At 37.6% G+C, this 13,938-nt stretch overlaps 1 protein-coding gene across 3 annotated transcripts in view; it reads right to left on the reverse strand.

Moving 5' to 3' along the window:
• Positions 1-12,394: 12,394 nt before the first annotated feature.
• Positions 12,395-13,938, reverse strand: part of LOC126095252 (juvenile hormone esterase-like) — a 170,329-nt gene continuing 168,785 nt past the window's right edge. For all 3 annotated transcript variants that reach the window (XM_049910005.1, XM_049910004.1, XM_049910006.1), the window contains exon 12: positions 12,395-12,772. In XM_049910005.1, the coding sequence (XP_049765962.1) occupies positions 12,675-12,772 (98 nt within the window). In that variant the 3' untranslated portion in view covers positions 12,395-12,674. The remainder of the gene's footprint in view (positions 12,773-13,938) is intronic.

A 13,938-nucleotide genomic window follows, 5' to 3' on the forward strand; every position in this document is an offset into this window, starting at 1 on the left:
TATCATGTTTGGGCAGTGACAGGGCAAGGGACGTTTGTATGTGTGAACCGACAACCATAGCACTGCCGTCAAGGGGCAAATGGCAACAGGGCAATCCTATGGACAATCGGAGTGCGTGGCACCAAGTTTCACTAGTTTTAAAAAGGTACATTGTTGACCTACACAACATTAGTAATTTGGTTCCTACTGGCATCAGCTGTCCAGGGTTAAAATTTTGTGACAACTTTTCCCCACCCTGTATATTTCCATAAAAGGGAGTACAATTAATTTTTATATTTTAGTATCCTTCTTCTCAACATATTCACTACAATATTCTGATACTAGATACATTTCACTGATACCTGTGTACAATTTAATTTAAATTTTCAGGAGAGACTTAGTTTTAAACGGCAAATCTAATAATAATATTACGAGATGGAAAGTTGCTACCTACCATATAGCCGAGTTAATAGCTGAAAGCTTTATTGTCAGAGTCTTTTTGTTGTGTCTATCTGTGACTCAGCACCTTGGCTATATGGTGAGTAGCAACTTTCCTTCTCATAATATTGTTACATTCCATCTTGGTTTTTCAAATGTAATAATGAACTTTGTATTACTTGAATTCTTAAGTTTAAACAAAGGGATACTTCCAGCATTGTGAGTGTACTGCCACTCTAAAATTTTCAAATGTTACGTCACAACATTTTATGCTTAGTATACTATAAACAATTACAATATATGAATTTCTTCAGTCATTGTTAGCAATGCATTTATAGCACAAACTGCTCTCAATGCCTTTTTCAGATCCATTTTGTGAATACTTATTTACATTTTCACCCAAGTCCATGCATATATTGGTGCTCAGTGTCTCTAAATGGCATGATGAGACAAACAAATTTCCTATATTAGTAAAATAGCAATTCTTATATTTAAACCTATAATAAAGAAGCTTTCTTATTAAACTCATATTTGCTACACACAATGGATATTTATACAATTAGCATTATAACACAACAACGAAAATTTATAATTAAATGAATACATATATACAGAAAATGAAAGAGAATGGAAGCCATTTTGTTTACGTTACTGGTCTCCTTTGAACTATGACCTACTAGCTTTCTTGAAAAATGCAGTTCAATTTAGTAATTAATTTTTGTCAGAAAAACAATTACATCAGTACTCATTTTTTATTTCTGTGCAGTTGCGGATAGAAGGAGATACCTGTCTTGTTCTTCTTACAAACTACAGATAGGATAGTAAGAGAATGGAGTGATTATAGAAGCACCCAAGCTTGGGGAAGGACCATGCTCCAAATAGTATATTCACCATACAGTAATGAGCCCCCTAACAATTTGTGGTTTAATGATGAATTTGATCCCCTACTCCACCATCTCTTTTTTGCAACATTGGGTGCATGTTCACCCTTGTATTTCAAATCCTCGCCAGATAAAAAAAAGAAAAGAAAAGAATAAATTTGCTTTATATCTGAGCCTTAGCAAACACAAAAACATTACAGATTTTGTATTCATTAAATACAAAAGCAATAAGCATTACTAACACACTAAAAATTACTATTTGTGTATTTACAGTGAGAATCAGTCTTTGAAAACTGATTTCTTCATTGCTAATACCAAAAATTCTTTCTACTCCCATTGGACTTCTTTCCTCATTAATTTCTAGTAACTTGCTTATAGCAACTATTGTGGCTTAGCAAAAATCCTATTTGCTCCGGCCATCTTTACTTTTACAACACTTCCACATAACATTAAATTATCATATATTCCCAGTTTTCTCTTACACAGTTCATAAACTGCATTACTGTTTTCCTTCCACCACTCAGCATATACCCTTTTACATAAAATTTCCAACTTCTTCCATGTTGAGTAAAACAGTCTATGGCCAACAGTTATCTAAGCTCTACACAGAAAACTATTATCAAACAATTCATTGACAGATTTGTTCTGCATGCTTGCACTAACCAAAGTACTGACATCATTTACCTTTTTATTGAAAGTAGGGTTAGGCACTTCTACCAATTTTTTTAAATTCTTTCCAACTTAACAAATAGTATCTCTTCTTCTTCATCAAGACCATAATTTACATTACAGGTACTAACCACATCATCACAGTAGGTCTGAGCACTATCAATTACATAACATCTACAGCGACAGTCTTCCTTTTTACTGTATAGCAGTAGTTAATTACTACAATCATTTCATGCACCAGCATATCCCTGTGCAACCAATGTATCATTAAGCTGGTCAACAATTTCAGTCAGTACTTGTGAATAGCCTGTTTCAACATAATCAAAGGAATTAATATTTACAGCAATAATTTTGTAACTGTCCCCTATGTGCTGTGCATCAATGATAATTTGCTCTGTGTTGTAAATAATTTTATTACGATCATCAGACCAGATTTGCAGTACATTATCTTGACAATAACCAACCCAACTTTATTTCCTCTTGTACATTTGCTTTTGATTACATTTGCATTTGACATCTCCTCAGTGACAAAAATTTCTAAATTACAACCAAACTTTCCATTACATTTTCATCTATTTGTATCTTCATTTATTGGTCTTAAGTTTTATATTTCAATTTACACTTCTGAGGTCACCATTCATTTCAATTATTTATAAATGTAAACCACTAATTTCATTTCTAATATCACCTCAACAACTGATGTCAATTTTAGTACACAATTCCTTATCTGCTTTTCCAATCCTGAATTTAATTCTCTTTTAGTGCTTTTCACACCCAAATACACTGTCTTTCATGTCTAAGTCACTCATTTTGACACAACTGTTGACCACTGAATAATGAAGACGTTTTACCTTATTTTATCTTTATATTGAGTGCTGCTGTTGACCACTCTTTTCCACATTTCCACTGGCTGCCAGTTTTGCCTCGAATCCGATCTGCAATGTTTACATTGGCTCTACTCGTTATTGCTATGACGCCATACATCAGTTGACCTTGCATGCTGACTGGTTGCTGCTGTTGGTTCTATTAATGATGGCTTCTGCTTGATGTTAATGTCCTCGTTCACAATCTTAATGTTAAATATATTATACTGTCCTTATTAGTGACCATTAGTTATTCTTTTCTATGATGATCACCATTGCTATTTTTGCCGTCCTCCTCCCAACTCTATCACATACAATACATTTAATGTTTCACTCTGATTAACTTATGCACAATGTTTTAGCAGCAGTCTCTGTCTGGAATATTACCCTGTCTTCTACTTTTAAGCTCTCAGGTTTTCAAATCTGGCCTTGTGCAGTCCCCAACAATCAGTCTTTCCTTCTCATCCCATCTGGTAAGTCTCCCCTAATCCAGGGTTCTGAGTGACTTTTCCAAAATCTTCTCCTAAACCTTACCAGTCCTTTTCCTTCGTCTCTCTTTCTTCCCCTTCAGACCTTCTGCCAGAAGAAGGAGTCACTGGCTCCAATAACTTGCATATGTAATACCTTTTAAATGTGCGTTTTCATACCACTGCTTGGTAAGTACACTTTTCATCTATGCAATTACATTATGCTTTCAAAAATTGATTACTTTCATTGACAGACTTGGTTAACATTCAGACTGGCAGAGTACATGTTGACAGGACCGTAAGTGTATCAGTGCACACAAAAAGGGTTCACTTAATAGTTGCCAGCCTTTGTAACACTGTCCAGTAAACATAGTTTGCATACCATTAGCACTTTTGAAGTCCATAATTCATACTTTGTCATGGATTTCAAAAATCAAAGATATTACACAGTTTCAAATTCTTTACAGACACACTCATTATGTATATTGTAGAATTTCACATTAACTGTCACAAAATTGTGAGCATTAGGCTATCAATAAGCAGGCTTTCACATGAACCAACATGTAGATGTTTTATGTGTGCTTGCTAGACACAAATTTTAATATGAACCAACATATAGAAGGTATTTGTGTACCGGTCTTATGTCATCTCACATAGAAATGTTAACAGTTTATTGGCCAGTTACAGACTGCAGACTTTGAGCTAGAGTGACTGTATGAAGACAGGCATAAGAAATGGTGTGAATTCTGAAATTACATAATACTTTGAAATTCTATTAGGTTAGATTTTTATATTTTGCTTGGACTCTAAGACTTTAGTATTGTTTGGTTTGTGTGAAAACTTTCAGGTTAGTAATTCACAACAGAACATGGAGTATTATTATTATACAGTTTTACAAACCTCCTATTTATGAGCGTAGCATCCATACTGAAATAAATCTTATGAGTCTACATTATTCAAAATCTTAATTACTGACTGAATTAAGTAGTGGTGGTGCTTTACGATCCAGAAAAAAAATACAGCAATAAAATTATATTGTCAAAGTTCAGAATCTTACAATCATTAAAGCAAAATGGGTGACTGAATTTTAGAGGTTATGAACTTTCAATGTCTATTATCTCTTGAGTTAATTAATTTCAGATGATTTTAAGTAAGTTCAGGGAAATTCAGACATGTCTGCTTACAAATGATTAGTAAAAGTAGTTCACTATGTTTTTTGCTATTATGTGGCATTTTTGTAACCTTAATTATCTGTGTGTTTTGATTGACAAAGTTTTCAATAACATTACTTGCATAATTGTAATTGGGAACATAACCACATGCAACTGAGATGTAAGTTTAATTAAAATTTTGCATAAATAACGATTTTACATATTTCTGTACAGATGTTATATTAAGTATACACCTGCATTGAGTACAGAATGAAAAATAAACATATAAAATTAGTTATTCCTGGGAACAAAAAACATAACTGGTGAGTTAAACCCCAACTTGCTGAATTACAAGTTGGAAGGAACCACTTAATTTCAACAACTGTGTGACATGAATCATTTGGCACTATCCTTTCTAAAGTCATGAGATGTATTCACAGTTGTGAATATGGACAACCATGAGATGTATAATGGAATGACAACAATGGAAATATGTTCCGGACCAAGACTCGAACCCAGATTTCCTGCTTATTACGAGTGGTTGACTTATGCTTAGGCTATCCAAACATGACTCATGACCAGACCAAAATTTCCATGTGTCATCAGCCGTGTGTCTGCAGCTTGTACTCGTACCTCCATTATGTATATTCCCGTACAGGGGATGCTTGAGAAAAGGAACATTACATTGTAATTTGGAATAACATGGGCACTGCAATATCATATTTCTAAAGTCAGTGTTCAGGATATTATTTATAGATATGTAGAACCAAGTGCAAAACACATAAAGTGAACATGGAATATGGTCTCCCTGGTTTGAGGAACAATTTGCAGAAAGCACACAGTGAAAAGAACTCATGAAACTGTGAAATGACAGTGAAGATACAGTGACAGCTGCAACTGGTGCCCTGGTTCTTGGAGTGCATTGCAGTAGAAGCATTGTGTTGATGAACTCAAACATATGTAAAAATGTTGACTTGCAAGATCTGTGCACTGGTGCAATTAAGGTTAGAGGGAACTGAGAATGTATGAACTAGGGCTCATTGAGGCAACAAGCAGTGAACAGTGAAAATATTGCAAGTGACAAAAAGTGTGCACAAACAGTGAATAAAACCAATGGAAAGACAATAAGTAAGAAAATCGAAGTTACATATGAGACAACAAGTACAGAATAAAAGAAGATGATGATGACATAAGGATTCACAGTCAGCCGATGTAGAGGCAAGGTAGACGATTAGCATTTGCAGAGGGAAACATCCAACAGCACAGAGTTAGTTTGCGTACTGCAAAGCAACAGAGGTGACCAACTTTTAATGATGACCTTGATTCCTGGCATAAGTGAACCATCTGATACCACTTTGCAATGTAAATGCAATGTAGCAAATCTTAATGAGCACATGTTGTAATGTCATCAATTGGCTAAATTTATAAATTATGGTACAGTGAGCACAGTTATGAAGGATATAATGAAACTGTTATGAAATACAGTTTTCATCCAAAAATGTTCTGAATGGAAGTAAACAAATAGCAAAATTCACACTTATAAAACTGACAGAGAGAAATTTAATTATTGTTACTGTTCTACTTAATGAAAAGATCTAGGAAAAATATTAGCAATAGAAGAACTCACATATTGACATGAACTTCGAAGTTGTAGTAGGAACAGAGAATGTCTGGTAGAGTACAAAATGCAGTTCAGTGATATGGTATAGGATTGCAGCAAGCTGAAATACATTGATGAGTGCATGACAACTGTGTTCAGTCCATTCCCTTGAGATATCAGTATCTTTGGAAGTTATGGGATATTCTTCTTCTCCCACAGGCACCTAGACCACCTAATGCTTATGCTCTACTGAAGATCCACAGGGATGTGGTACCATTCCACCTTGCTTTATCCACCTTTGGTTCACCAACATACAAGCTGGCAAAGTACTTGGCCAATCTCCTAGCTCCACATGTGGGATACTGTGAGCATCATATTAAAAGTTCAGCAGATTTTGTCAACTGAATTAAACACTTCAACTTAGTGAGGGCGACATTATGGTCAGATTAGATGCAGTGGTGCTTTTTATGAATGTGCCTGTCAAACAAAGACTGTTTGGACCTAGTATCCCACTTCTTTGTAAGTGAAGTGGTCAAGCTATTTAGGCACACTCTGACATCTTCTTATTTTCTGTACAATACCCAGTATTGCAACCCGACAGATGCCACTGGAATGGGTAGCCCGTTAGCTTCAGCTGATGTAAACCTCTTCACAGGGAACTTTCAGGATATTGCCTTAGACATGGCACAATTAAAGCATAGTAGTTTCTTTTGATACATTGATAACATGTTTGCCAATTGGCCCCATGGAATGAAAAACTTGACAAGTTCTTGGAACACCTCAATGGTATTAACAGTAATATCCAGTTTACCAAGAAGGCAGGAAAAAATGGTGCATTGCCCATCCTCAACATTCTCATTCAGTGCAAATGAAATGAATGCCTTAGCCAGACTGTCTATAGAAAACCCATTCACACTGATATGTAGAGCCATCATCACCTGGCACAGTAGCGCACTGTTTTATAAACATTGATGCATTGTGCAAGAATGATATCAGACAAAGATAACCTGACCCATGAGCTGAGCCACATACGCAAGGTCTCAGGGACAATGGCTATAAGGTCCATCAAATAAATGAAGTGATTTGCTGCAAGACTCACAACAAGATCACTATGAGGAGCAGGAAAAAAAAAAAAAAAGAACTTGCTTTCTTGCTGTTCTGTGGCTCCATGCTGGGCAAGATATGCCGCCTGCTGAAATGACACAAGATCAGCCTCTGATGAAAACCCATCAATTACTGAGACCAGATAAAGATGCAGCAGGTCTCACAGCAGCTGGGGGATACAAGATACCTCATGAGTACAGCCAGTCTTATGTTGAACAAACAACACGCATTGTGGAACAATGCAGGAAGGAGCATGAGAGGTTTTATCACCTATGCTAACCCAAGAAATCTGCTTTAGCTGAGAATGCGTTAGAAAATGGACACCGTATAAAATGTGACAAAACATCCATCATGGCTCACACAAATGTCTTCTGTGATTGTGTAATGAAAGAAGCCATTGAAATAAAAATCACCAATAACACCCTAAATAGAGATGGTGGACTACACCTCAGCACAATGTGGGATCCAGCAATCATGTGGTTGAAGTGGGTGCATCAATTGCCGAGTCAACATATGCCTGTATATGGCAGTGCCACAGACATCAGTGATGTCACAGCCAGCAGCTAGTGTATACATGGGGCATACAAGCAGCCCACTGACAGTCACACTACTTGACAATGGCCAAGAGTACTTGGCTGAATGCTCATGCAATTTTAATGATTTGACACAGTGGAAATCCGAAAAATTTTGATTCACCAAATATAATTAATTCCCAAGCAGATGAAGACTGATTGTTTACTTAGTCCACAGATATTTTGCAGTGACACCCTCTGTTTTCTGTTAGGTAGATAGGACTGGAATAATTTTGCAGCACTGCCTGTGACACCTTAATATTCTAATTTCTTTAAGAGAATTCTGTGATTCACACAGTCAAATGCTTCTGAAAGGTCACAGAAAATGCCAGTAGCCTCTAATTTGTTATCTAATGAATTAAGTTCAGTCTCACTATGTGTAAATAGTGTTTAAGGAAACTAGACTGTGACTTGCAGTCAGATGCTTAAGAAAAAATTTGAACACAACCTTTTCAAATATTTTTGAAAAGGCCAGTAAAAGTTAAACTATTTGATAGTCAGACAGTATCTCTTTACACCATTTCTTGTAAAGAGGCTTGACTTTAGCATATTTTATCCAGTGTGGAGATGTTCTGCTGATAATAGATTGATACAGAAACAAATGAAGATAGAACTCAACTCATGTGAGCACTCTTTGGTTAACTTCGTTGACATATTATCACAACCATTAGAATACTTTGATTTTAAGGATTTTATGATGGATACTATTTCTATGGGAGACATGAGTGTTATTTCCATTAGACTGAAGTTATTTATAAAGACTGGGCTCAGATATCCATTGCACTATTTACTGAACCTGATAACCTGAACCTGTGAGTAACAGAAACAAAATACTTGGCTTTAGCTGCCAAAGGTTGCAGTCACGTGTGTGTGTGTGTGTGTGTGTGTGTGTGTGTGTGTGTGTGTGTGTGTGTGTGTGTGTGTGTGTGTGTGTGTGTGTGTGTGTGTTTGCTTGTTTCTTGTGGTGTGTTGTCTATTTTCAACAGAGGTCTTTTTTACCGAAAGCTTATATTGTGTCAGTCTTTTTGTTGTGCCTATCTGTGACTCAACATCTATGCTATATGGTGAGTAGCAACTTTCCTTTTCATAATATTGTTACCTTTCATGCTGGATTTTTCATTGTTTGATATTTGTTTAAGAGCTTTGCAACACTACATGCCCTTGTTACCAATGTGTCATTTATTTTTAGAGCTGTCTGTTCCTCTTCCCTTCTGGCCCCACCTGTCTGTGTCTTCACTATAGCGCATATAATTTTTATTTTGTTGCCTGATTTAATTATATTTTTCTCATAATAAAGCTGCTTAGATTTCTGGATTGCTTGCTCCAATGTTTTGCACTATGCCTTCTAATGCATTACAATGCTAACATCAGAGCTGTTCCTAGATAGTAGATACAGTTTCCTGTCTTTATTCCTTTTGTAATCTGTGATTTATTTTCAGACTTCTGTTTGATTGGACTTATCTGTAGTGGGAAAATAATTCTCAAATCAAAAAAGTAAATTTACTATAAATCTTATAAATAAAATCTGTTAAAACTCAGTGCAAGAAGGTAATAAATCAGTCAAAAATTAAGAATTTTGGGAGATTGCTCAAAGCCCTTAATTGGATAGATGTTTACAGTGCTTTGTATTTTCCATTTGCATCAGAAGTATTGGAAACATCTATCCAGTTAATGTCTTGGAGCAATCTACTAAAATTCTCAAATTTTGATTGATTCATTACCCTCTTGCATTCATATTTAATAGATTTTATATTCTGAAAAAAATTTTCATCGTTAACATAAGATGCTCTATGTCAGGCTCAGACAACCCATTAGTATTGGTATTGTAATATGACTTCTTTCCTTAGATTTCTCTGCAAAAGTGTTATCAGTAGCAGTCTCAGAGCATTTGCACATCCTAGTTGCAAAGTACAAGGTAGGAATCAAGTTGAATGAGTGTTACTGATTTCAATAATTGTTCACTGAGAGATCTTTTCAATAAATCTATATTAAAATTACCAGTAACCGCTATTTATTGTTTTTTTCTGTGACATGGGACAACAGAGATTCCATTTTTGTTATGAAGAGCTTAAAGTGTCCAGAAGGTGCTCTGTATTTACTTACTATTATAAAGGATGTGTTATGAAATACTGCTTCTGTTGCTCAAGCTTCTAAGTGCATCTCCAAGCAAAATTTATCAATATCTGTATTGTTGAAATTAAAACAGTTTCTGACAAATTTGGCAACACCTCCTTTCTCCACATTTTCTGTACAGAAGTGGCTAATGTGAATCCTGTACCATTTAACATATATATTTATCAAATGCTGTCTATTCACATGCGTGTAATTCTAACAGTCACAGTACAACATCTGTGACTGTTTGAGCCATGAATGAATTTCTGTAAGAACTTCTTAGCGAATGTGCCCTGTTATCATTTGTGAAGGAACAGATATTAATTATAGTTCACTGTCTGCGGTCCTGCCAGCAGACTTGAACAAAGAGGTTCGTGAATGGCTACTCTTATCTCTGCCACAATGGTGCCCATTGCATGGCAAATGCTTTTGCCTGATTTAGCATCCCCTCTCCCCACCCCTCCCACTTTCCAAATACATACCAACATCATGGTTATATATATAATCCCGGAAGCGGAAAGAAATGTCTGCTTGTGTCTGTGTATGTGCAGATGGATATATATATATATGTGTGTGTGTGTGTGTGTGTGTGTGTGTGTGTGTGTGTGTGTGTGTGTGTGTGTGTGTGTGTGTGTGCAAGTGTATACCTGTCCTTTTTTCCCCCAAGGTAAGTCTTTCCACTCCCAGGATTGGAATGACTCCTTACCCTCTCCCTTAAAACCGACATCCTTTCGTCTTTCCCTCTCCTTCCCTCTTTCCTGACGAAGCAACCGTTGGTTGCGAAAGCTTGAATTTTGTGTGTATGTTTGTGTGTCTATCGACATGCCAGCGCTTTCGTTTGGTAAGTCACATCATCTTTGTTTTTAGATATATTTTTTCCCGTGTGTAATGTTTCGCTCTGTTATATATATATATATATAATAGAGGGAAACATTCCACGTGGGAAAAATATATTTAAAAAGAAAGATGATGACACTTACCAAACAAAAGCGCTGGCAGGTCGATAGACACACAAACATACACACAAAATTCTAGCTTTCGCAACCAACGGTTGCCTCGTCAGGAAAGAGGGAAGGAGAAGGAAAGACAAAAGGATATGGCTTTTAAGGGAGAGGGTAAGGAGTCATTCCAATCCCGGGAGCGGAAAGACTTACCTTAGGGGGAAAAAAGGACAGGTATACACTCGCACACACACACATATCCGTCCGCATATACACAGACACAAGCAGACATTTAGTGTGTGTGTGTGTGTGTGCGAGTGTATACCTGTCCTTTTTTCCCCCTAAGGTAAGTCTTTCCGCTCCCGGAATTGGAATGACTCCTTACCCTCTCCCTTAAAACCCACATCCTTTCGTCTTTCCCTCTTTCCTGACGAAGCAACCGTTTGTTGCGAAAGCTTGAATTTTGTGTGTATGTTTGTGTGCCTATCGACCTGCCAGCGCTTTTGTTTGGTAAGTCTCATCATCTTTATATATATATATATATGAGGAGAGGGATACCAAAAGTATGGTATAGATTACCTCATTCATGATGACAGGTGAGCTGTTTCTGCAACAATGTTATGATCCACTATGTGAAACAGAATTTTTTCATTTTTGACAAAACAGAACATGTAAAAATATACAATGGAATAAGACTTGAATCACCATTGTAAATTTATTGAATATCCCTTTAATAACAATAGCCTGAGTAAACTGTCAGAAGTATGTGAGTAAGCCATAAACAATGGGTAGAAAAGAATTTTTTCTTAGCAAAAAACGATTCAGTAAATGTGACTCGTCGATCCTAAGGATTTGTCTTTGAAGTCAAGGAATACCCTGTATTAATTTGTAATAATGGCAGCCTTTGTGGAACTGGGGCAAACAGCCTCGCAGCAGTGGCACCACCGGTTCCCGTCACATCACAAAAGTTAAGCACTGGCTAGCAGGTGAACGGGTGACCTGCCGACTCCGCCGAGTGCTGTTGTCGAACGGGGTGCACTCGGTCCTCGTGAGGCCAATCGAGGAGCTACTCGACTGAGGAGCTGACAACGGGTGGGAGAGCGGTGTGCTGACCGAGCGCCCCTCCGTGTCCGCATCCTGTGACACATACCGGCTGTGGATGACACGGCGGTCGGTCGGTACTACTGGCCCTTCTGAGGCTACTTTGCATGAGGGGTTTACGAAAATGCCTTTCTCTGAAATACTTCAACACGTGTATATCATTCTTTATTGTCTCGTGTAGGCTACTGATACTGACGTGACTTTATTAATCACTCGCAGAGTGAGATACACGTCCTTCTCGCGAAGGCAGAGTACGTTTAGATTCAAACTATTCCTGCACTATTCTCCTAAAAATAATGTAAAGGTGGAGTTTTATAGAAGTTTTGAACTAACATTATTTGACAAGTATTCGAAGTAAACTACAAATGGTGGTACAGTTTGGTTATCCAGTTATTGTTATCTCACAGTTCACGACAAAATTTGTAATGCAGTTGAAAAGCAGTATGAGGTACTGCCATCTGCAGTAGAGGACGTGTGGTTACAGTTGAGGGTTTGTTTTAAAGAAGATTCTTTATTTTTGTGCAAATATTTTTATTTTATTGAATTATATTCCCACTTGTAAAATCAATACCAGTGTAACAAAATAGAATGATTATGGTAAATGAACACGAATTGTGGACCAGTCCACTGATGGAGGTGAAATTACATCACAGAGAAACAAGACTCTCAAAGTGTAGTCCTTAAATGCAGTTTCACAGCACGGCAGTTAAGTACTGTGCCGCGAGAGGCGAGAATACTGTATCAAGGTTGAGTGAGGGGCGAGCAGCCCCCCCTGGGCGCGGGCTGGGGCAGCCGACTAGGCGCCCCTCAGCGCGTTCTCCTGCAGAGGCAGCGAGTCCCAGAAGGCCATCCGCTCCGGCAGCAAGTTGTCCCGCATGCAGAACTTCAGCACTCCTGCACAGCAAACGCAACTTGTCACAACTTCAAAGAAGCTGAAAGGAAATCTTTCCAGAGCCAGCCTACGTGGGGGAGCGAGTTTCCTAGTTCAACTGCTGCTGGTCCCCAACCGACAGTGCGGGGGCTACATATACTTCTACATCTACATAGATACTATGCAAATCACATTTAAGTGCCTGGCAGAGGGTTCATCGAACCACCTTCACAATTCTCGATTATCCCAATCTAGTATAGCGCGGAAAGAACGAACACCTCTATCTTTCCGTGCGAGCTCTGATTTCCCTTATTTTATCGTGGTGATCGTTTGTCTCTATGTAGGTCGGCGTCAACAAAATATTTTCGCATTTGGAGGAGAAGGTTTGTGACTGGAATTTCGTGAGAAGATTCCGTCGCAACGAAAAACGTCTTTGTTTTAAAGATGTCCAGCCCAAATCCTACAGCATTTCAGTGACACGCTTTCTCATATTTCTCGGTAATACAAAACGTGCTGTCCTTCTTAGACTTTTTCGATGTACTCCGTCAATGCTAGCTGGTAAGGACCCCACACCGCACAGCAGTGTTCTAAAAAGAGGACGGACAAGCGCAGTAGATCTGTTACATTTCGTAAGTGTCCTGCCCATCTTTCGTTAGCCTCCGCTAAAACATTTTATGTGCGTTCCTTCCAATTTAAGGTGTTCGTAATTGTAATTCCTAGGTATTCTGCTGAATTTAAGGCATTTATATTTGACAGATTTATCGTGTAACCGAAGTTTAACGAATTCCTTTTAGCACTCATGTGGATGACCTCACACTTTTCGTTATTTAGGGTCAACTGCCACTTTTCGCACCATTCAGATATCTTTTCTAAAACGTTTTTCAGTTTGTTTTGCTCTTCTGATGACTTTATTAGTCGATAAACGACAGCGTCAGCTGCAAACAACCTAAGACGGCTGCTCAGATTGTCTCCCAAATCTTTTATATAGATAAGGAACAGCAAAGGGCCTATAACACACTCTTTGGGAACACCAGACATCACTTCTTTTTTACTCGATGGCTTTCCGTCAGTTACTAGGAACTGTGTCCTCTGACAGGAAATCACAAATCCACTCACATAACTGAGACGATATTCCATAAGCACGCAATTTCAGTACAAGCCATTTGTGTGTTACAGTGTCAGAAGACTT

The sequence above is a fragment of the Schistocerca cancellata genome, chromosome 8 (assembly GCF_023864275.1).
Source record: "Schistocerca cancellata isolate TAMUIC-IGC-003103 chromosome 8, iqSchCanc2.1, whole genome shotgun sequence".
Taxonomy (NCBI): Eukaryota; Metazoa; Arthropoda; class Insecta; order Orthoptera; family Acrididae; genus Schistocerca; species Schistocerca cancellata.